Raw genomic sequence first — 21,951 nt, forward strand, 5'->3', positions numbered from 1 at the left:
GCGTTAAATTGGTATCAATAGAATCATGAAGAGGATTGTTGTAAGTATGCTTAGACTTTGATTGATTATGTTCACTTAAATTTATATGTTTAATAGCCAACTTCTTCAATTCCTATAGTATGGTAAAATGATGATTATGTTAGTGTACTAGTTTTGTGATTGAATTCTTTTAAACCACTTTTTGTTATTGTATTGTTTTAAAATATCCACTGTGTTAGTTCATAAATCTGTTATTTGAGTTTTTTTTAGATTTTTTTTTTAATATTGAACTAATTTAATGCAAAATGTTTGAGTTAAACATGTTGTAATATTTTAGGGCCTACCTCCATTATATATGGGATATCATTTCCAGACTTGTTACACTACTCATATATGAAGTTGTTTTGGCTTTTAGTTCTTCACTTGTATCTGTGATTTGAGTTTTATTGTGCATAGTGATTGCCTCAAGCTATAGGCTTAAGTTGTATTCTGCAGACCATTGATACTACTTATTTTTCTTCGTTGTTGTTTTCATTCATTTCCCCTCTTATTTTCTTTTATTGTTAGTTTTGTGCAGCATTGTTGTTGAAATCCTTCTAGGATGACTGAAGGAGTTGAGCACCAAAGTCATTGATGAGGAAGATTGAAGCAACCAACTTGTTTCATTGGTTAAAGAAGTCCAAATTGCTTGTCATTTTGTCTTATTAAGTTGTTTTGGACTTATTTTATAGACCACTTAAAGCAAATTCTCATATTAATTATGACCTAATACTATAAATGTTAAAAAGCATAAGGGAAAGTTTCTATTTGTTTGCTCAAAATTACTATTATTTTCTCTTTCTTTATTTGAATTCATAATATAGAGTAGAGATCATGTTCCCATTTGCACATCCTTTTTCATGTACTTAAGATTATAAATTTGATAACTTAGAACTGCTCAGTTCTTTTATTGTTGTCATATATATTGGCAATAAAAGTTATTAGCAAATACTTAATCCAAATATTAACTGCCCTAAAATATGAACATTGCAAGCAATCATCTCATGACTCATGAGTCAACTAAATTTCATTCCCTATATTCTCAAATAGATATGTTTTCTTGAATTCACTTTCACGTTGAACTGGCCTTTACTAAAAGAGTTCTTTAAACCATTCGATCATTCACTCTTGCAGGGGGAAAAAACTTAAATGGGCTATGACTGTGTGGTAAATCTTTTTACCAATCAAATCTAGAGTTGAGATTTGAAGTAAAATTTCTAATACCATGTATAACAAATTAATTGATTCCAAATCATATTGAAGCAAACACACAATTTGGTAGTAATGCCGTTGTCAATAGACAAGCATAATCACAAATTTTTTTGTTAGACTTGTGTTTGATGAATTTTTCGGTGGGGGACGACGAGTTCTGGTGGTTAAAATTAATAATTTTGTGCTTTCAAATGATATGTAGAGAGGAAAAATAAATGAAACAAAGGGTTGTGAGGTTAACAATCAGAGAGAGTAAATAATTTTTGTTTGAGAGAGTTAAGAATTTTTATGGTTGGGGAAAAAAAGAAGCAAATGAAAAGTCATAGATTAAAATTGATATATATATATATATATATATATATATATATATATATATATATATATATATATATATATATATATATATATATTTCATCATCTTAAATTTTAAGAAATGAAAGACTTTAACTCCAATTAACTAAAATTATTTGGAAACTAAATCTACATAATTTTCTTTCTATTCCTTAAAAAAAAATTGTAACTACTAATTATTTGAGAAATACAATTGAGCATTATTCAAAACAAAATGTAAGGAATTTGAACAGCTAAACTACCAATTTGAATTCTCTTTTAGTTTTTTTTTTCCTCGTCCAGTTATTTTTTGTTGTAACCTTTTACATTTTTTTATTTTGATTCGGTAAATTCTAATTAAAAATCCAAATAGTTTAATCCGAAACCGAATCCAACCACTCGGTTCGATTTTTGGTTCAAAATTTCAGAACCGAAACCAAACCAATTTCCAATAGCATTTTTATTACTCTGAAAACAGGTAAAGTTATACACACAACATATATTTGAACCCTAATTTCTATTTTCTAAATTCTAACCCAAAAATCTGCCGAATTTCGCTGCCGCTTCCTTCTGGAGCTGCTGCCGCTGCCGATTTCTTCTGACCTTGCTGCCGCCTGCAGATAACTGTCTTTGCTTCCTTCTGGCTTCACGATCTAGCAGCCATCGCTGCTTCCTTTATGTCCACTGCTGCTGCTGCTGCTGCTTCGCTCTGGCTCGGCTGTGGTCACTGCCGCTGCCGCTTCCTTCAAGGTTGTTGACTCTGTTGTGGTCACTGGTCACCAAGTTCTCTAAGCCCCTCACTGCGTATTACAGCTCGCAGGTACTTTAATTTGGTTTCATTTCGTAATTTTAATTGGAGTGCATTCTATTAATAGATCAAAATCACCCTGCAACATGATTTTGTTTTTGCTTTTATACACACTCATTTTTGCTGATGTCCGTTTTTGCAGCGTAATTATGCATGGAGAATATATATATGTATGTATGTATGTATGTATGTATGCGTGTATGTATGTATGTATGTATGTATGCGTGTGTGTATGCGTGTGTGTTTGCTGTAAATTTTTTATGTTTAGTTTTTCTTCACAGCTAATTGAGTTGTGTGATTGTGTTCTGTGCATTCAATAAAAATGGTGAAAAACCATATATTTGTTGTTGCAGAGAGGAGATTCCCCAGGTCCGATCTATTACAGTACCTTTAATCAGAACTGTTACTGAACCGAACCCATCAGTTCTGGTTCGGTTATTATTTTATTTTAGTGTTATTCGGCTTTTGAAATTTTCAAGCCGAACAGAAAAATTTCGGTTTTCTCCTATGCCGAACCGACGCCCACCTTTAGTTTTACCCTCAAGTCCTCAACATTGAGCTGGTCATCAGGAAAAAAAAAAGTAGATGAAAATTTTGACCAAATTTCTCTTATTTCATTTTTTTCGTCAAGACAAAATGAAATTGAAACACTCTCCAAACTAAAAAGAATTTTAGTTTGGCAAATACAATCGGTAGTTTTGCGTTAACTAGCGCAATTTCACTTCTTGCTTGGTATATAACTGGAGGGCGAAATTCTCTTACCATGGCATTAATCTTAACAAGCGGATTATCTCTTCTGTTCTCCCCGTTGTGATGCTTCAAGTCAGCTTGGCTTTTTCAATCTCCCAAATACTTTACTTTCTTCCCAGACCTTTGAATCAAATGAAATTCGTATTTTTGATGATTACTATTTACTCAATTTTATGAAATTTTCTGGTGCAGACTTCTTTACATTTATGAAATGTGAATCAGAGGATTGTATGCAATACTGCAATCTGTAACTCCAATTCCATCGCATTTTACAAAATGCAGACATATTGCATTTTTTAAAATGTAGATGTCTGCGGAAGAGAATCTTAGGCACTAGTTGGTTGAATTGGTAAAATTTTTGCCTCTAGTAGCATATCATGTATTCATATTGAGTGGACATTATTTTTCTGTGGCACAGGGTGGAATTATCTTAGGACCTTCTTTCTTAGGTCGAATCAAGATGTTTTGATATCGGACCGTAAGAACTCAAGCAAGAGGGATGGTGTTTGCTCATACAGTATCGACAATTGGGGGAATATATTTTGTCTTCATAAATACATTAAAAATGGACAAGGCTATGCTTATAAGGACAGTAAAGAAAACTTGGAGTGTTAGTATGACTGCTTTGTTTGTTCCTTTATTAATCAGCCTTCTAATTTCTCATATGTTAAGAGACCACATTCCTGGAATCCATAAGGGAAGGTTCTATTACTATCGTAGTTCTCTTGCGTCGATATCTTCTTTTGCTGTTGTTGTGGACGCCACTAGTGAGCTCAATTTATTAAAGTCGGAGTTAGGGCAACTTACAATGTCTACAGCAATAATTCATGATATAATTGGATTGTTTATATCTGCATTATCACCTATATGACATGCAAAAGGATGTCATATTGATCTCAATCCAGAGACAAAATCATGTTGATATGCATATAACTTCTATTTCGCTTTTTATGATTAATGCACATAACCATTAACTCAAAACAGATGGCACACCAACAAATCATGCCTTAATAAAGGTTAATCAGTTAAATTCATTCATAACCTTTGCTTATTTATGAATTTTTATAGTGGGTTTTAGCTTTTCTACGTTGTTTGTTAAATAATATTTACAATACTAAGCATTTCACTTATTTTTATGTTTTTGATACCAGGTGGCGGCGAACAATTGGTGGGCTCTACAGTCAAATCCCGGGTCATGATTAGAATGCAGCCAGTTCCTATCCAAATATTTTAATCTTCATAGTATTAACAGTCTCTCTTCTCCCTCTCACTCTTGTCCAGCCAAAATCGACCGCCAAAGAAACCAAATCGATCAACCCTCTTGCATCTCTCAGCTGAGCGGCCACACCGTGAGGCAAGTAAGCCCCTCTACATTAACATTATTAACTTTATTCTAAAGAAAAAAATAATGTTTTTTGCATGGGCTTTCCGTTTACCACCATTTAATTGCCATGAAAATGGAGATTTTCATTTTTCTTGAGTGAAACTGAGGGTTAAGGTTAAAGAAAAACAGTGCCATTCTTTTATTTTTTTTAAAAAAAAAACTTGAATATTAATAATTGAAAAGAAATATTGATAGTTGGAAAATAATGTGTCAGAATTTTTTTTCCCTGCCTTTTGTGTGTGTTATAGTTTGTAGGTTGTACCTTTTGTTCTCCAACTTTAATATTTCAACATTTAGATTACAATGTTGTGTTTGATGAATAACTCAGATGAGCCTCGCGACTGATTCTCCAGTAAACTCATCCAGCAGTGATGACTTTGCTGCATTTCTTGATGCTGAGCTTGATTCTAATTCGTTAGGGTCGTCTCCAGAAAAAGAAGCTGAAGATAAAGATGAGGACGAAGAGTCTATCGACGAGGAAGCTGAGAATGAGGAAGCCAGGGATGACAAAGACCTCGAAAGGTAGTTTATAGTTCCTTTTGGGTTATGAATGAATTTAACTGATTAACCTTTTTTAGGGCATGTTTTGTTGGTGTGTCAGCTGTTTGAGTTAATGGTTATGTATATTAATCATAAAAGGCAAGGTAGAAGTTGGATGCATATCAACATGATTTTGTCTCTGGTTTGAGATCAATATGACATCCTTTTGCATGTGCATACTAGTTGTATTGCCATTATTGCAACATGAGTACTCTTTTACTTGGAGCATTTTTATGGTAAAATGCTTCTTTCTTTTCTTATTGTAGCTTTTTCTCATTCTATATGAATGGTGTAATTCATCAGGGTTCGTCGAATTTCATTGATATTTGTTATATTTTTCATTTTTGTGGAAGTTTTAACCTATTGTACTGATATATGATGTGCCTGTCCAAATTATTGATCTTCCATTCGATCATTTCCTGTTGAGTTTACATATCTAACATATTTTAGTTCAATTCTACTCTTATACATAACTGCTATCACATGCTTAAATTCATTTTGAATAGGGAGAGATTCTAAGGTTGCTTTAATTTTTTTTATTTTGAGAGCAAATTGATAAGCTATCTGACCATTTGGAAATGTTTGGGGGGATGAAGATTGGATGTGGGGCCAAATAATAATCTTTTGATAATACTACCTTTTTATTGGGTTATATATCGATACATATTTACTTACACTGGTTATAGAAGTCATAGGGAAGAAATGTATTCACTTTTTCTTTGTCCTTTTCCCTGTTATTTTCTTCAATCATTGCTTATATGAATTAACTTACAGGATAAAAAGGCGCAAGACGCAGATAGTTGAAACCATACAGGAGCGTCCGGGGCCAACCTTACTTGGAAATCTTGAAGAAAAGACAGGTAAACTTTTTCCATGTATGTGATCTATTTTTATCCACTGGATGAACTGTTGGAGAGTTGCCTAATTAACGGTGCAACACTGTGAGCGGTTTTGGATAGACAACCCACCCTTTGCAGGAGATAAATCATGAAGTCATGTGATTTGCATTCATTATTTTAGTTTTCTCAGGTGGTATGTTTAAACTACTGAACTTGATAGATGCCCAAGGATATGAGAAAACATTTGTTTTGGAGAAATGGGATATATAGGACTTCAAAGGAATTGTAAACCTCAATCAACATGTCCACCTGGTTGAGTTTGAACTATTGGTAATAGACTAATCCAAGTAGTAATTGGTTTTTTTTTTCTGTATTTCACTGCATTAATCTTTAAGCTGTCCAAGATATGTGTGCCTCACTGTATCACGTAGAAACCACTTTTATTGGAATGGCATGATATAATGTCTTAGTACATCATGCACTCCTTCATTTTAGGTTTACTTTTATTAATTCAAACACTCAATTGGCTGGATTGAATTGGAGCAGACATGTTGTATTGTGCAGAAGTGTCCTTAGAAATGGATAACTGTCCACATCCGGGATCCCTTGGGGGCATGTGTTACAGGTGTGGAAAAAGGTTGGAAGAGGAATCTGGTGTCACATTCAGTTACATATGTAAGGTATACTTTTCAGAGATTACCAACAAGTACTTGTAGAATCACGAACCCTGATTGTTGACTGTGCTTTCTCTCTCATTTTATCTTCCAGGGTATTCCATATCGGTATATGAAAACATGACTATACTAGCAAAGTGTAATATGCTCTCTATTACTTTTAACTTGATTAATGAGTTGTAGTAACTACTTTTCTTGTAGGGCCTAAGGCTTGGAAATGATGAAATTGATCGTTTGCGGAACACAGATATGAAGCATTTGTTACGTCATAGAAAGCTTTATTTAATACTTGACCTTGATCACACGCTACTTAACTCGACTTTGCTTCTCCATTTGACTCCGGAGGAGGATTACTTGAAGAGCCAAGCAGATTCTCTTCAAGGTAGATAGTAATAGCTTAATATATGATTCCATAATTGGCATATTAGGCACTGTTTTCTTGTTTCACATTGTTCGTTTAATTCTAAATTTTGATTATTTTTATTCAATGTTTCACATCATTGGTTTAATTCTAACTTTTGATTTTTTATTCAGAAGAATAAGCTAATCTACAAGTAAAAAGGCTTAACAAATAAAAATTCTTTGGCATTAAGAAAAGAATGAGAGAAATAGTAGTTACAAAAGCTAAAGTTCGACACTTCTAGGTTGTCTTAACTGTAGTAGCAATTGTGATGATGTTGCTAGTATGAGCATGGAAGCAACTATTTAAATCCAAAGAAAAGGATAGACCAGCTTGTTATTGCTTGAAAAAAAGGCCGAGAGGGGTAATTAGAACCATTATTAGGTGCATGGAAGAGCAGATAAGATGAAGGTTATGGTAGGATCCTTTAAATCAATGATGAATTGAAGAGTATGACAGAATTTAATTCAGAAGTAGGATTATGCTTTGTGTTAGTCAGTCCTGCAAATTTAATACGAGCTCTTATTGAGAATCTTAGCTATCAACTTTGCTTTTGACTTCATCATGGTTTGTTTTTGCAATTATGTTTTGAATGATGAGCTCACCAACATATTTGTTGGTTATAAGTTTTGCTGTGTCGGATTATCATATTCCACAATATGGGTTTTATTGGCTTCTTAATGCTTTATGTTTTTCATTTTGTTGTGAAACAAGTAGATGTTTCAAAAGGGAGCCTCTTTATGTTGGCATTTATGAATATGATGACGAAATTGAGGCCATTTGTCCACACATTTTTGAAAGAAGCAAGTGAAATGTTTGAGATGTACATATACACTATGGGTGACAGGCCTTATGCCTTAGAAATGGCTAAGTTGCTTGATCCCAGCAGAGAGTACTTCAATGCTAGAGTGATTTCACGAGATGATGGCACTCAAAGACATCAGAAGGGCCTTGATGTGGTACTGGGGCAAGAAAGTGCTGTTCTGATTCTTGATGACACAGAAAACGTAAGTTTCAACCTCCTAAATTTCCTACCTAAATTTCCTATCTGTTGTTATCTGTACGGTAATAAATCATCACAATAAAGTGATGAGAATTGTTATAATGTACATCTGAATAATACTTGGGGAGCCTATTAATTTTGAGCTAGTAAATTTTTCCCCCTTTTCTATGATTTGCTTGGGGGTAATTGCATGGCTATTCTTTTTTTTCTTGCAAATATTAAAGGGAGTTCAAAATATACAAAACATGCTGAAGAATTGTTGATTTCCTTTTTGACTTGAACTTTTCTGAAATGAAATGATGGTGTCTATCTGAATCATTTTCGTGATGACGTCCATTATGTAGGCATGGACGAAGCACAGAGACAATTTGATACTGATGGAAAGATATCATTTCTTTGCTTCAAGTTGTCGCCAATTTGGCTACCACTGTCAATCTCTATCTCAGTTGAGGAGTGATGAAAGTGAGCTAGAGGGTGCACTTGCATCTGTTCTTAAAGTTCTCAAGCGAATCCACAATATTTTCTTCGATGTACATCTCTCTTCCTCAGCAGTTGTTGATGAAATTCGATATTGTTTGTTTAGGTGCTTGACTCTATTTACTGGAAATCATTTTGTAGGAACTTGCGAACGATCTTGCTGGCAGAGATGTGAGGCAGGTAAGACATTTCTTGGATGATTGACAGTGATCATGACCAGTATCGGTTGGGTCCTTAATATTCTTCTATGAGTGATATTTACCATGACTTTTTTTGTTTTTTGGTCTTCATATGCAATCTAATTCCAATGAATCTGTTTTCTGTCATTGCAAATTGATTTATTATCTCATGTATAAATGTTGGTTTATGAAAGTCATTTCTCAGTTATAGAACTCCATTTATTTGCACACTAACTCCAATAGGAAGATCTACGTTTATGAGGACTTTTGATCATCATATCTTGCTGGCAGGTGCTCAAAATGGTCCGGGGGGAAGTCTTAAAGGGGTGTAAACTTGTCTTCAGTCATGTTTTTCCAACTAAATTCCCAGCAGATACTCACTATCTATGGAAGATGGCGGAGCAGTTAGGAGCCACGTGCTTGATAGAACTTGATCCATCAGTGACACATGTGGTTTCAACAGATGCTCGAACAGAAAAGTCTCGCTGGGCAGCAAAGGAAGCTAAGTTTTTGGTGGATCCAAGGTGGATAGAGACAGCCAACTTTTTGTGGCAAAGGCAACCCGAAGAGAACTTTCCTGTGAAACAAAACAAACCTGAAGAGAACTTTCATGCGAAACAAATGAAGGATCAATAACGGAAAGATTTATGTAGCTGCTAACCCTGCAGTGAATCTTTATGTATGTAGCAAGTGTTGATGAATTGCTGACATGGGAAATTATCAGTAGAGTTTGTCACAACACTCGAGATAACTCAGCTAGATTACGGAAACTGGAAAGCTTATGATAGTTTTGCTGCGATGCTGTTCTTCTGTTAAATTTTCTGCGTGTTTATAGCTGCTAATTGTTGACATATAGAAATGTGACAGAAACCTCAACTGCATTTTGGTTCACTTTGACTATGAGATGTAAAAAGCGGCGTTTCCTTGATCGTAGTCTCTTAATGTTTTAAGCAGCAGAAGTTTGTATAGCTGAATTAGAATTCTTTACTTGATTTGTAGAAGTCGTTTATCGGCAGGTATTCATAATAGTGAAAAAATTTCTGGATAATGGAAGCTCAAATGACACATCTTAAAACTTTTTCTAAGGCCTTATTTTCAGATTTCAAATCAAACCAAACAGATAGCACTTGAAAGTTGAAACTTCATAGTCAATTATCTTAATAAATTGGATTGAATTCTCAAATTTTGTCACCCCCTTTCCTTAGAAAAGTAGATGGCGTCGTGGATGGTTCGGATATTGTTCTCAATGTCTGTTTTTTATTTTCTAAATTTAGAAAATGCTAAATATATATTCGGTAGATTATTTCTAAAAAAATGTTTAAAAATATAAAATTTATTTTACACTTTTATCAAATGAAATAAGAAAATAATTTTTCTTGTTTCACAATAAATATTAAGTTTTAAAATGAGCAATTTTCTTCCACCATCTCTCAATAATAATAATGATACCAACAACATTATTATTATTATTATTTCTTCTAGAAAATTTTATAACAACATTACTACTACTACTACCACTACTACCACTACCACTACCACTACCACTACTACTACTACTACTACTACCACTACCAGTACTACTACTACTACTACTACCACTACCAGTACTACTATCACTACCACTACAACTACCACTACTACTACCACCACCACTACTACTACCACTACCACTACAATTATTACTACCACTACGACTACTACCACCACTACCACTACTACTACTACCACTACTACTATTATTACCACTACTACCACTACTACTACTACTACTACCACGCTACTACTAACACCACCACTACCACCACTACTACCACTGCTACTACCACTACTACCACTGCTACTACTACTATTATCACTACTACTACCACTACTACTACTACTACTACTACCACTACTACTACTACTATTACTACTACTACTATGACTACGACTACGACTACGACTACTACTGCTACTACCACTGCTACCACTACCACTACTACTACTATTACTACCACTAGTATCATTATTACTACTACCACTACTACTACTAGTACCACCACCATTATTACTACTACTTCTACCACTACTAACAATACTGCTACTACTACCACTACTACCACTAGACTACTACTATTACTACTACCACCACCACCACCACCATTACCACTACTACCACTACTACCATTAGTATCACTACTATTACTACCACTACTACTACTATTACCATCACCATTACTATTACTACTACTACTATCACTACTACCACTACTGTTGCTGCTACTACTACTACTACTATTATTATTATCAAAAAATCAATTTATCTGGTAATAATCTTTTTTTTATATACATTATAATGTTTATGTTTTAATATATTAACTAAATTAAATATGAAGAGTTTATCATTTTTCTTTAAACAAAAAAATTAACAAGATCACCTAATTTGTTTTTTAAATTAAAATAATCAAACTAATTAAATAATGAAAATGATTATACATTGTTTAATTTTAAGTTTATGAAAATTATTCTAAAAATAATTCTTTAAAATAATCCTACCGAATATGTTTTACTTTTTCTTATTTTAAAGATTATTTTTTAAAATAATACTGAATATATTTTTAAATTTTAAAAATAAATTTCAAAATAACATTTTGATTCTCATTTTTACTTCATGCAAAACAGCGATTTTGAAAAACAACATTGAACAATAATTTTGATTCTCATTTTTGCTTCATGGAAACAGCGATTTTGAAAAACAACATTGAACAATAATTTGGTCATAATACTGCAGAAGCACATGAAGCCATGCTGTGAAAACAAATTCGAATGAAGATGATAACGGGATTGTATTGCTCACGTCTTGAACACAAAAGATGGCGGAGCGCGAAACACTCTCAGTTGACAGCAAGATGATATTCAAAGAAGATTGGTAAAGCTTGTTAGATGATGAAATTTTTTTACTGTTATGAAAACACAAAGTAAGAATTTCCCGTCATCTTTTTTAAAAACGTCTTGCGTGCTCTAGAACTGCCATGTCATTTGTCAACGTCGTATCAACTTCCTACTCCAACCAATGACAAATCTCCACATGCACACACACACACACACACACACATATATACATACATATATGTATGGACCTTGCTATGTTACACATTCTATTACTAACAACTAACCGTGCTGAACCGTTGGATTTAAGGACAGAAATCTAACGCTAGTAATAAATGCTCCAGAACAAAAGTGCAACCGGATGAAAAGGTTTCATTAAAAGGAAATCAACTTACTATTTTTCTTCCTTCCTATTATTACTCCACACTTCGTTTTTTATTTTCTCATTTCTTCACCTTTGCAGTTCCTTATAACAACCCAGATTATGCACATTAAAAATCAAACCAAACATCTTCATGGGCGCCCTAAAATGACCTTTTCATCGTGGGCAATTTTTTCCTTTAGCCATCGAAACGATGCAAATTCCAGAGTTAAGAGCAAAAAATTCACAACCGCAAAATTCATACAAGAAACTGTCAAGCCTATTAATGTTGAATTCAGAATTCCATATATGAAATACTAAATTTACCGAAATAAATTATTTTAAACTTCTTGTTATTATGAAATATGTCTCATTTTTTCAATAAGAATTTTTTAAAATATTTTCCTCTTTAGGAGAATTTCTATTTTAGTAATAAGTAATGTCCCTTTGGAACTTAATTTATTCAACGAGGAATATAACTTACATAAGAAAATGAATATTTTTCTTATAAGAAACAATCACTACATATAAGGAGATTGAGTTCATTTGTTAGCATAACATAACAATCAATTTCTCTGCAAGTAGACAGCTTCTAATTTAAGAGAAACGATAGGTCTACTGAGAGATTGTGTGTTATTGGAATTTTGGTGTGAAGAAAATATTAGACTGATTATAATAATTTTTTACATTGTGAATTTTTCTCTCGTCGTCCTTAGTGACCGTGATTTATCTCAGGTATAACAATTTTCCATGTAAATTTTTATAATGTGTGATTGATTTTTTTCTCTATCTATTTTCTACTTATCATTTGTTTAATATTTTTACTCGTTGGATTTTGGGTGAGATTAAAATTCCCTAACTCTTTATTGTTATGTGAGATATTTTCGAAAATATAAGTGTTTTAGACATACATATGAGAACACTCTTACTTAATAAAATTTTGTCTCAATAGTGAAATGATTAATTATAACTCATGTATTTATTTATTTATTTTCTTATAACAATGGCATTATAATGTGAGGTACACTAAGGTAAGTGGTTACATTTGAAAGATAAAGTAAGAGGGCAAACTAGACTAAATTGTGTGATTACTATTCTAATATTTCCACGTTTTGATTGTTAATTGGTTATGCCTACTCCTACAATAATCAAAATTTATTCCAAATTCATAAGATTCGCGGCAGACCTAAGCTAGAAAATTTCGTTTATAATAATAATATATTTTTATTTTACTTTTAAATATATCCCCAATTCAACTCTTTCTTTTCCAATTAGAGTTAGAGAGTTGTTTTATGTACTAATTATGTCATATATTTATGGAATAAATTTAAGGATGGCAAAATCCAGATCTGGATCCGGATGTGAGTGCATCCAGATCTGGATCCATATTAATATTTTTCATATTTGGATTTGCATATGAATCCACAAAAAAATATGCGGATCCGGACGCAAGTAATATCTGCACAGATTGCGCGCGGATATCCCAGATATCCAGATCCACATAAATTAAAATGTAACAATTTGAAAATATAATTTAAAATTTAATAACTTACCTAATAATATCAAATAAAATCTAATCCTAATTCAATAATTAACAATTCAATACCTAGAGTAACATACAATACCATAAATTCACAAATAAAAATACCACGACATAAATTAAACATAAAAAATAACATGAATTCAAGTCGAACACAACCAAAAATTCACAAATAAAATTATAAAAATACCACAAATCCACATAAAATAATGAGGATCCTGATATATCTTATAATTTAATTTAGCTTATATATTTTTTAATTAATTATATTACTTTTTATTTAACTTATATATTTTTATTTAATAAATAATTTAATTAAAAAATAATGTGGATCTGGATATCTGGTTTTCGGATGCAAATCTGCACGGATCCTAACTTTTAATATCCGGATCCGCTTTTTTTAATGTGCGAATCCAGATTTTTCTAGATCTTTGTGGATCCAGGTGAGACCCAGATATTTTTGCCATCTCTAAATAAATTGAATTAAATTAGTACTACTTGAATTTATTATAAAAAATGCTATGGTTTTGTCTAACTAGAAAAAAATGTCAATATATATATATATATATATATATATATATATATATATATATTATATAACATTATCACTAGTATTAGAAAGTTATAAAATGATATATTAACAGTTAATAATATTTTTCATAATTTCATGGTGTATTTCTTTTATGGTCGTATTCTTTATTTCTTTTCATTAAATCAAACTATTCAAATATCTCACATTCTAGATCACTAAAATAAAAAGAATTGATAAATAATTTTTTTAATTTAACAATTGACACTATAAGCTTATTTATTGCATTATTATCATTCTTTTATTAGATATATGTATTTATTTATTGCATTATTGTCATTCTTTTTATTAAATATATGTATTTATTCTTTTATTAAATATATGTGTTTTACTAAAAGTTTTGACATGGTGTTGCTTAATATATTTGTTGTTTTACTCCTACACATGAATCAATATTTACACAAATACTTACCATAAATTTAGCTCAGCATAATAAAAAGTGATTGATCTACCCCTGTATAAGATAAGTTGACACCATGCTTGGTAGATTAGAATGAGAGTCTTGGTTTGAGTCCTATTGGCATGTCATGGGAGTCAAACCCACGTATAAAATGGTAAGGATAATTTTTTTTTTTCTACAAATATAGGTAGAGCATGCTCTTGATTATTAGTGGAAGTAGAAATCTAAGCTGCACTATAATAAAAATTGATTTAGATTAGTCTCAATAGATATTAATTGTAAGGGTCCGCCTACGTTACATGTAGTGTAACGTACACTCAGCCTGTGAAATTTCATCTAGCCCCTTATACTTTCTGTTATTTATATTTTATTCATAAATATTATAAATTTTTTGAAATGTACAATTTCGTTTAACCCCTTATACACTCAATTTTATTTTATTAAAACCCTAGAGTATGAATTCGCCCCTATAATATTAAATTCTCAAAATAACCTCTATTTAATTAAAAAATATAATTATTGTTAAATGAATTATAATTATAATTATTATTTTATTATAATCATAAATATTTTTTTAATAGATTATTGTTATTATTAATAACAAGAATAAAAAGCATTATAATTAATTAATCTATTAACAATAATTAATAATATTTTTTATTAAATTGTTAATAATAATAATAATTAATGATTATCTAGATTTTTTTTAATATTTGGTATAAAACTTATTTTTATAATAAAAATTGTTATTACTCACACACAAGTCACTATCTAAACGCAAGGTATTTTTCCAGCCTCCGCTCTCCTGGCAGCCTAAAAGTCCACACACGCATGAGACCCCCTTGCCCAAACAACTCAAAAAATATTATTATAATCATAAATATGTTAATCGGAACTAGTTTATTCAAAATAAAAGCCTCCGCTCTCCTTTCATATTTTATTATAATCATAAATATATTAATTATCATTGATTATTATTATTATTATTATTAACAATTTAATAAAAAAATATTATTAATTATTGTTAATAGATTAATTATAATGCTTTTTATTCTTGTTATTAATAATAACAATAATCTATTAAAAAAATATTTATGATTATAATAAAATAATAATTATAATTATAATTCATTTAACAATAATTATATTTTTAATTAAATAGAGGTTATTTTGAGAATTTAATATTATAGGGGCGAATTCATACTCTAGGGTTTTAATAAAATAAAATTGAGTGTATAAGGGGTTAAACGAAATTGTACATTTCAAAAAATTTATAATATTCATGAATAAAATATAAATAACAGAAAGTATAAGGGGCTCGATGAAATTTCACAGGCTGAGTGTACGTTACACTACATGTAACGTAGGCGGACCCTAATTGTAAACATCCGTAGATTCATTGTAAAATATCACAGTACTAAAAAATCATAAAAGAAGTTGTCCCGTGATTACCAATGAAATTACTTGATATTATACTATAAAAATATTTTTTTAATTACTCATTTATAAGAAAAAATATTATAAATGGAGTGAAAGTATTTCAAAGTTAATAATAAGAGTAATATAGTATTAATTATTATATATATGGGTGGGTTCTCTTAACTTAAAATGTCGACCTATAGAAGGGATTTAATTTTTCATCCATTACATCTACATACATCATAATTAGTTATTTCCTAATCATATTAAATAATTAATAATTGAAAGAAATCATCTTATTTATCTAATTTAAAAATATTAATATTTTGACCTAGATAATTACAAAGATATGTTGATGAAGAGTTCAAATTGTTTCACCTCTTTCCTTTTAACGTAAAAGGAAAAAAACCAAGAGGAGTTTCATTTTTTCCAATTCATTTGGCCTATTGCAATTTTGCAACCAAATAGGAACCGGTAAAGCCCGTTAATTTTCATTATCTGTTTGTACACGTGGCAAAATCTTATCAATTTACATGTCTTTTTCACTATCTGTTTGTTACGTAATAGAACAATTTTACTTGAAATAAATGTAAACCTCAAATTTCCCTTTCCTCTCTAAAAATTCTCATTTTTTTTCTCCCTGATTTTTTTCCTTTTTTGTGGTCGATTTAATTAATCAGAGACCAAGCAGCTCCAAAAAACTTGATAAAAACAATAGTGAAATATACAAAACCTTCATTTTACATTTAAAATCTTTAAAATTTGGTACCTTGCAACTGTTGCAAGGTAGCTGGACCCTAAGATAGAGTAATACAAAAAATTATTAATTTTTCAAAATTTTTTAAATTTATTCACCCAAGTATAGGTAAATAGAAAAAAGAATTACGAAAAAGAAATGTGGATGCGATACAATAGAAAATTGTTTTAGTTAAGAAAAGGAATAAGAGTTTGTGTTGAGAATATTTTGAGAGATTATAAATTTAGCAAATGAATTGGGAATCTCAAAATACGATAGAAATCAGAGAAAGTATTGTTTTCACCCAAAGAATTTAAGATGAAAAAATAAAAAAAAAATTACTGCCACAGCTCATTATTTGGTTGAAGCACAACATTTTACATCTAACTTTTCACGAGTAAATTTATATTTTCTAAATCTTTTGAGAGCAAACTAAATATTGTCATTCTGAATGTGAGTAAATCATTATTTATTGAGTGCTGATAGGTATCTAGAAAGGCGAAAGAAGCACAAGAAAATTTATTTTTTTATTATTTTTTATTAATATTTTTAATTTTTTTAATTAAATATGTTTCACTTGCCCTTCTAGATACTAAGCATTTTCCTTATTTATTTTTGTACTCCACCCTCATAAAGCATCCACAAATTTTGTTACAGAAGAAACTCGATCAAGGGAATCCTTGCCCATTATACGTATTTATTAATTTTAATGATGAAAAATGAAACACAAAATTCTTATGGCTATTATCTATTTAATTTATTAATTTTATTGTCGATATATATAGAATCTGTCCCGGAGTCAAATCTACGAGTGACACTTCTGCAGAAATACACTTTTACCTGCATCCGGGGACATCGTTGACTGCTCAACACTTCTGTACCTGAGAATTAACAGCATGGACTTGAGAATTAACAGCATGGACTTGAGAATTAACAGCATGTATTTCTGCCATCTCGATTTGACCCCAGTAGACCCGCATGTAATACCCTTAAATTAGCTACAATTACCTGGAATATTAAATATACATCATTTTCCTTGTATTCCTGAAAGAGAAAATTTTTTGGTTACAACCACTTGTTTGGAAAATACATTTGACTGCTATACAAACCAAAATGTAAGGAGCTTGAGAAGAAAACAAAGTTCCCAATTTGAAGTTTCTCGGCAAACAAAATGGGTACCTTCTTGTTGAATGACACAAGGCACAGGCATTGGATAGAAGACGATAGATTCACGACTTGTGTGTCATATAACGAGAGCACGAAGTTCTCTTACCATGGCATTAATCTTGACGAAGAGGCTGTCTCTTCTGTTCTCCCTGTCGTGATGCTTCAAGTCAGCTTGGCTTTTTCAATCTCCCAAATACTCTACATTCTTCTCAGACCTTTGAAACAACCTAAATTTGTCAGCAATACATTGGTTCGTATTCATATGCTTTAAATTTCCTTTTACTCCCCCCTCCCCCCTTTCTAAATTATTGTTCTAGCTTATGATCATTCACTTATGTGATAATTCTCTCGTGCGGACTTCCTCTTTTTTATGAAATGAGAATTGAAGTAATAAAATATTGTAAGATTTGTAAACCACAAATTAATATTTTTTGCTAAAGAGAAGAAGTGCTGATTTATTTAGTTGGTTGAACTGGTGAAGTCTCAGACTTTATTTTTCCTATCAGGCACGCTGAGTACGTAAATTTTGCATACCTGATGACTTTATTTTCCTGCGGTGCAGAGTGGAATTATCTTAGGACCTTCTTTCTTAGGTCGAATCAAGATGTTTGACGCATATGTTACTGGAGGAAGAGGGATGGTGTTTGCTCAAGCAGCATCGACAATTGGTGGAATCTACTTTGTCTTCATAAATACAGTAAAAATGGACAAGGGTATGATTCCAAGGACAATAAAGAAAACCTACAGTGTTAGCTTGACCGTCTTTATTGTTCCTTTATTAATCAGCCTTTTAGTTGGTCATAGGGAACAATACAAGATACCCAGAATTCATGACCAAGGGATATCTATCAGTTTTGTGGCATCAAAATGCGCTTATCCTGTTCTTGTTGATGCTATAAGTGAGCTCAAGTTGCTGAATTCTGAGTTAGGCCAACTTGCCATATCCTCTGCACTACTTCATGAGATAGTTGGACTGCTAAGACTCTTAATGGCACCTTTAAGCAAAGCAAAATATCGCTCGGTAGCGATCAGAATCGAGCTTTCCCTTTGTGCAATGTCATTGTTCACGTTCTTGGTTTTATGGCCAACAATTCAGTGGATTATAAGAAGAATACCTGAGAGGAAGCCAGTGAAGGATTTTTATATCGTTGCAATACTAACTGGAGCCTTAGTTATGGCAGTTGCGTGTGACAGCATGAGAGTAAATTACACGATAGGGGCAGCAATGCTTGGCATAGTTATACCAGCTGGACCACCGTTGGGCTCAGCGTTGGTAGAGAAAAGTGAAGCCATACTCTCAAATTTTTTCCTGCCTTTCTTCTATATTCACGTTGGCCAGCAAATTGATATATATTCAATCAATAATTGGAGGGCATTTGCCGCACTTGAGTTGATCATTATGGCAGCATACATAGGCAAGGTGGTCGCTAGTATTTTGGCCACCACTTGTTTTAGAACAAGTTTCCGAAATGCTCTCTTATTCAGCTGCTTCGTGAATATCAAGGGTGTAAGTGAGTTGGTGACTTTCTTGCGATGGAGACAACGTGAGGTAAATTCATATTATTTATTTCTTTATTTATTTTCTTTTAAGAATTACAATTTCATCAGTTAAGAGTACTTGATTAACAAAGAAGACATTTGGTAAATATGACATTTTCCTCTATAATTAACTTGTTTATTAAAAAATCTTATTTGTATAATAAACAATGTGTTTAAAAAGTCATTCTCCGATTATTTCTAAAACAAGCTAATCGTCGAGATTAATGATGTAATGGAAATCTAATAGACATGGTTCCTGTTTTAATTAATTTGCAGTTGATAGATGTACAGACTTACAGTGTGTTGGTGCTGACGAATTTGGCTGTGACTGCAATCGTTACGCCTTTAATTAGCGTCTATTACAATCCCCAGAGAAGGCTTGAATCGATCGCCATGGGGACGCTCCAAACAGCGTTACCAGACAGCGAACTACGAATCCTTTGCGGTATTCACGATGAAGATCATATCAGCGGCATCGTTCATCTGATTAAAGCATCAAATCCAACCGAAATGAACCCGATATGCGCCTATGTAGTCCACTTGGTCGAGCTTGTCGGTCGAGCAGCACCTGTCGTGGAGACTTACAGCACCCAAAAGACTAAAGCAATGGCTAATTCCACAGATCACATTATGCGTGCTGTTATAAAATACGCAGAAGGCTCCAATGATGCTGTCACAATTCAGCCCTTCATAATGATTTCACCATATGAAACAATGCATGAGAGCATTTGCAAGCTAGTTAAAGATAACTGCATCACTTTAATTCTTCTTCAATTCATTCCACCAAATGAAGAAACTGAAGGAAGAGCAGCGTGCTTGCACGGTTTAAACAATAATGTCCTCGGTTATGCTCCATGCACTGTTGGGATTTTTGTTGATAAAAGGTTGAATAACTATTCTAACTCAGCAAAGCCAGCCAACTTCTGCTACAACGTTGCAGTGTTCTTCATAGGGGGGCCTGATGATAGAGAGGCAATGGCATTGGTTTCGCACATGTCTAGCAATCCTGGTGTGAGAATTACGCTTTCTAGGATTTACTTGGAAGAAAATCTCGTGGAAGACGAGGACGACAAGTGTCTTGATGAAGTTGTGATGAATGATTTCATGGCAAGTAATTTTGGAAATCCAAATGTAGTGTGTCGTCGGATAGATGCAAATGACTCTAAGCAGCTAGTGAATGCGTTTCGTTCTTTGGTGAGTGATAATGACCTTGTAATTGTAGGTAGGCAGCAACCATTTAGCTCCCGATTGCAGGAAGAAACAAAGCCTTGGGTTGAGTATGACGAGCTTGGAATTATTGGTGATATGCTTGCTTCTGCGGATTTTGCTGAAGGTATGGTGTCTGTTTTGGTGATACAAAGTGTGAGAATATTGAAGAAGGATCCAAAAACTGTGAAGGCATTATCTAACTCTTCATCAAACAAGGCGCCAAAAACTGTGAAGGCATTATCTAACTCTTCATCAAACTGCGATATAGATATACGGACATTAGGTAAAGGGGAAGTTGAAGCAAGTGATTTACGAACTCTAAAAATGTATAAACTGAATCCTTGAGTTTGTAATTTTGCTTCCATTTTTACTTCGCTCCCTTTTTATTTTTATTTTTTCCCCTTTTTAATTTGAATAAAACCCTTGTTAAGAGGCAAAATAACAGAGTAATCAATCAGGGGGACGATAGCCCATAGCCCAAAGGAAAATGATATTCTCACAACACTTAAGCACAACACTGGTGCGTTTTGTGCTCAGTATAAAATCTGATTTTTGGGAGAAAAATTTGCCACGCACGCGCATGCAACAAACTCTCTCACGCGTCTCGCTCTATTCAACAGCCAGCGTTGCTCGAATTTTCCCAAGTTTCCTCATCGCGGAGTGTCGGCTCCGATCTCCCTCACCACGCAGCAGCCAGCAAGTCTCAACTCTCCTCACGCAGTGTCGGCTCTGATCTCCCTCACTCAGTGATAGTCATGTCTCCGACAGCTACCGTAATCGTCTTGTTAAGGTAACTCATGTAGGACATTGTGTTGTTCATGAGTTGACTGTTAGGGAGTTGAAGCTCATTGCCCTGTAATTGCAACCTTCGTGATGTTGAGGAAAATTTATCCTGTAATTGCAGCCTCCATGTTTATTTGTTTCAAAGAAAGAGTGGCTTTATATTACTCAAATCTTTATGCTCTATTAATAAATTATATTGTCCATTGTTTCTGTTAAAGTATGAGCTTTAAATTGATTTCCAGAAGATCAACCGTCATGTCAGTTTGTGGTCCTGTTGGTATACGACATGTCATCCGAAGATGATACAAGCTTGTATGACAAACTTTGGTCGTCAACCAAAGCTTTAAGTGAAGCACGTTAATGTCACGTGCTTCCACTTACTCTGAACGGCATAAAAGAATGTCGTTTTGGGGCTTGTTGTTTGTAAGAGTTCGACACGTGTCCTAGAAGCTGTTAAGTCAGTTATAAACAGGCGGGAGAATTCTGGGTTTGTTAGCTAACAAACCCAGATCACAGCTGATTGACAGGGAGTCTTGGTAACGGGCTCTAAGCTAGTATAAATAGTCTAAGGGACTGGGAAATCAGAGGGGGTGTTGCTTGTAACTTCGTCTTCATACTTGAAACTTGTTCTTGGTTATTGAATAAAAGTTGTTGCTCTGTTCTTCAGTGGATGTAGGCTGCCTCCAGCCGAACCACTTATATTTGTTGTTCTTTGTGTATTGATTC

General features: G+C 32.7%; 2 protein-coding genes across 5 annotated transcripts; both read left to right on the plus strand.

The window, feature by feature from the left end:
• Positions 1-2,042: 2,042 nt before the first annotated feature.
• On the plus strand, positions 2,043-9,601 carry LOC102609513 (RNA polymerase II C-terminal domain phosphatase-like 4). 4 transcript variants are annotated; one of them, XM_015532712.3, is made up of 11 exons: positions 2,043-2,380; positions 3,537-3,728; positions 4,270-4,476; positions 4,831-5,024; positions 5,817-5,902; positions 6,428-6,561; positions 6,757-6,937; positions 7,673-7,962; positions 8,303-8,488; positions 8,577-8,615; positions 8,906-9,601. In XM_015532712.3, the coding sequence occupies exons 4-11, from the start codon at positions 4,831-4,833 to the stop codon at positions 9,248-9,250; spliced, it is 1,455 nt and encodes a 484-aa protein (XP_015388198.1). In that variant the 5' UTR covers positions 2,043-2,380; positions 3,537-3,728; positions 4,270-4,476; the 3' UTR covers positions 9,251-9,601. The 4 variants fall into 4 exon arrangements, with proteins under 4 accessions (XP_015388198.1, XP_015388196.1, XP_015388197.1 ...); XM_015532710.3 differs by lacking the exon at positions 3,537-3,728; XM_015532711.3 differs by lacking the exon at positions 3,537-3,728 and having other exon boundaries at positions 4,270-4,472.
• An 8,097-nt stretch (positions 9,602-17,698) lies between these two features.
• Positions 17,699-20,787, plus strand: LOC112498934 (cation/H(+) antiporter 15-like). The gene is made up of 3 exons (XM_025100812.1): positions 17,699-17,944; positions 18,257-19,243; positions 19,510-20,787. Exons 1-3 carry the CDS (start codon positions 17,699-17,701, stop codon positions 20,785-20,787), a joined length of 2,511 nt encoding a protein of 836 aa, XP_024956580.1.
• The last annotated feature ends 1,164 nt before the right edge of the window (positions 20,788-21,951 follow it).

The sequence above is a fragment of the Citrus sinensis genome, chromosome 4, assembly GCF_022201045.2.
Source record: "Citrus sinensis cultivar Valencia sweet orange chromosome 4, DVS_A1.0, whole genome shotgun sequence".
NCBI lineage: Eukaryota > Viridiplantae > Streptophyta > Magnoliopsida > Sapindales > Rutaceae > Citrus > Citrus sinensis.

Bases quoted from the DNA above. Each gene is read 5' to 3' on its own strand.
- LOC102609513 (XM_015532712.3), top strand. From the start codon at position 4,831: ATGAGCCTCGCGACTGATTCTCCAGTAAACTCATCCAGCAGTGATGAC. The intron at 5,025-5,816 runs GTAGTTTATAGT...ATTAACTTACAG, and splicing joins GATGACAAAGACCTCGAAAG to GATAAAAAGGCGCAAGACGC. The intron at 5,903-6,427 runs GTAAACTTTTTC...GAATTGGAGCAG, and splicing joins AAATCTTGAAGAAAAGACAG to ACATGTTGTATTGTGCAGAA.
- LOC112498934 (XM_025100812.1), top strand. From the start codon at position 17,699: ATGGGTACCTTCTTGTTGAATGACACAAGGCACAGGCATTGGATAGAA. The intron at 17,945-18,256 runs GTTCGTATTCAT...CCTGCGGTGCAG, and splicing joins AATTTGTCAGCAATACATTG to AGTGGAATTATCTTAGGACC. The intron at 19,244-19,509 runs GTAAATTCATAT...ATTAATTTGCAG, and splicing joins TGCGATGGAGACAACGTGAG to TTGATAGATGTACAGACTTA.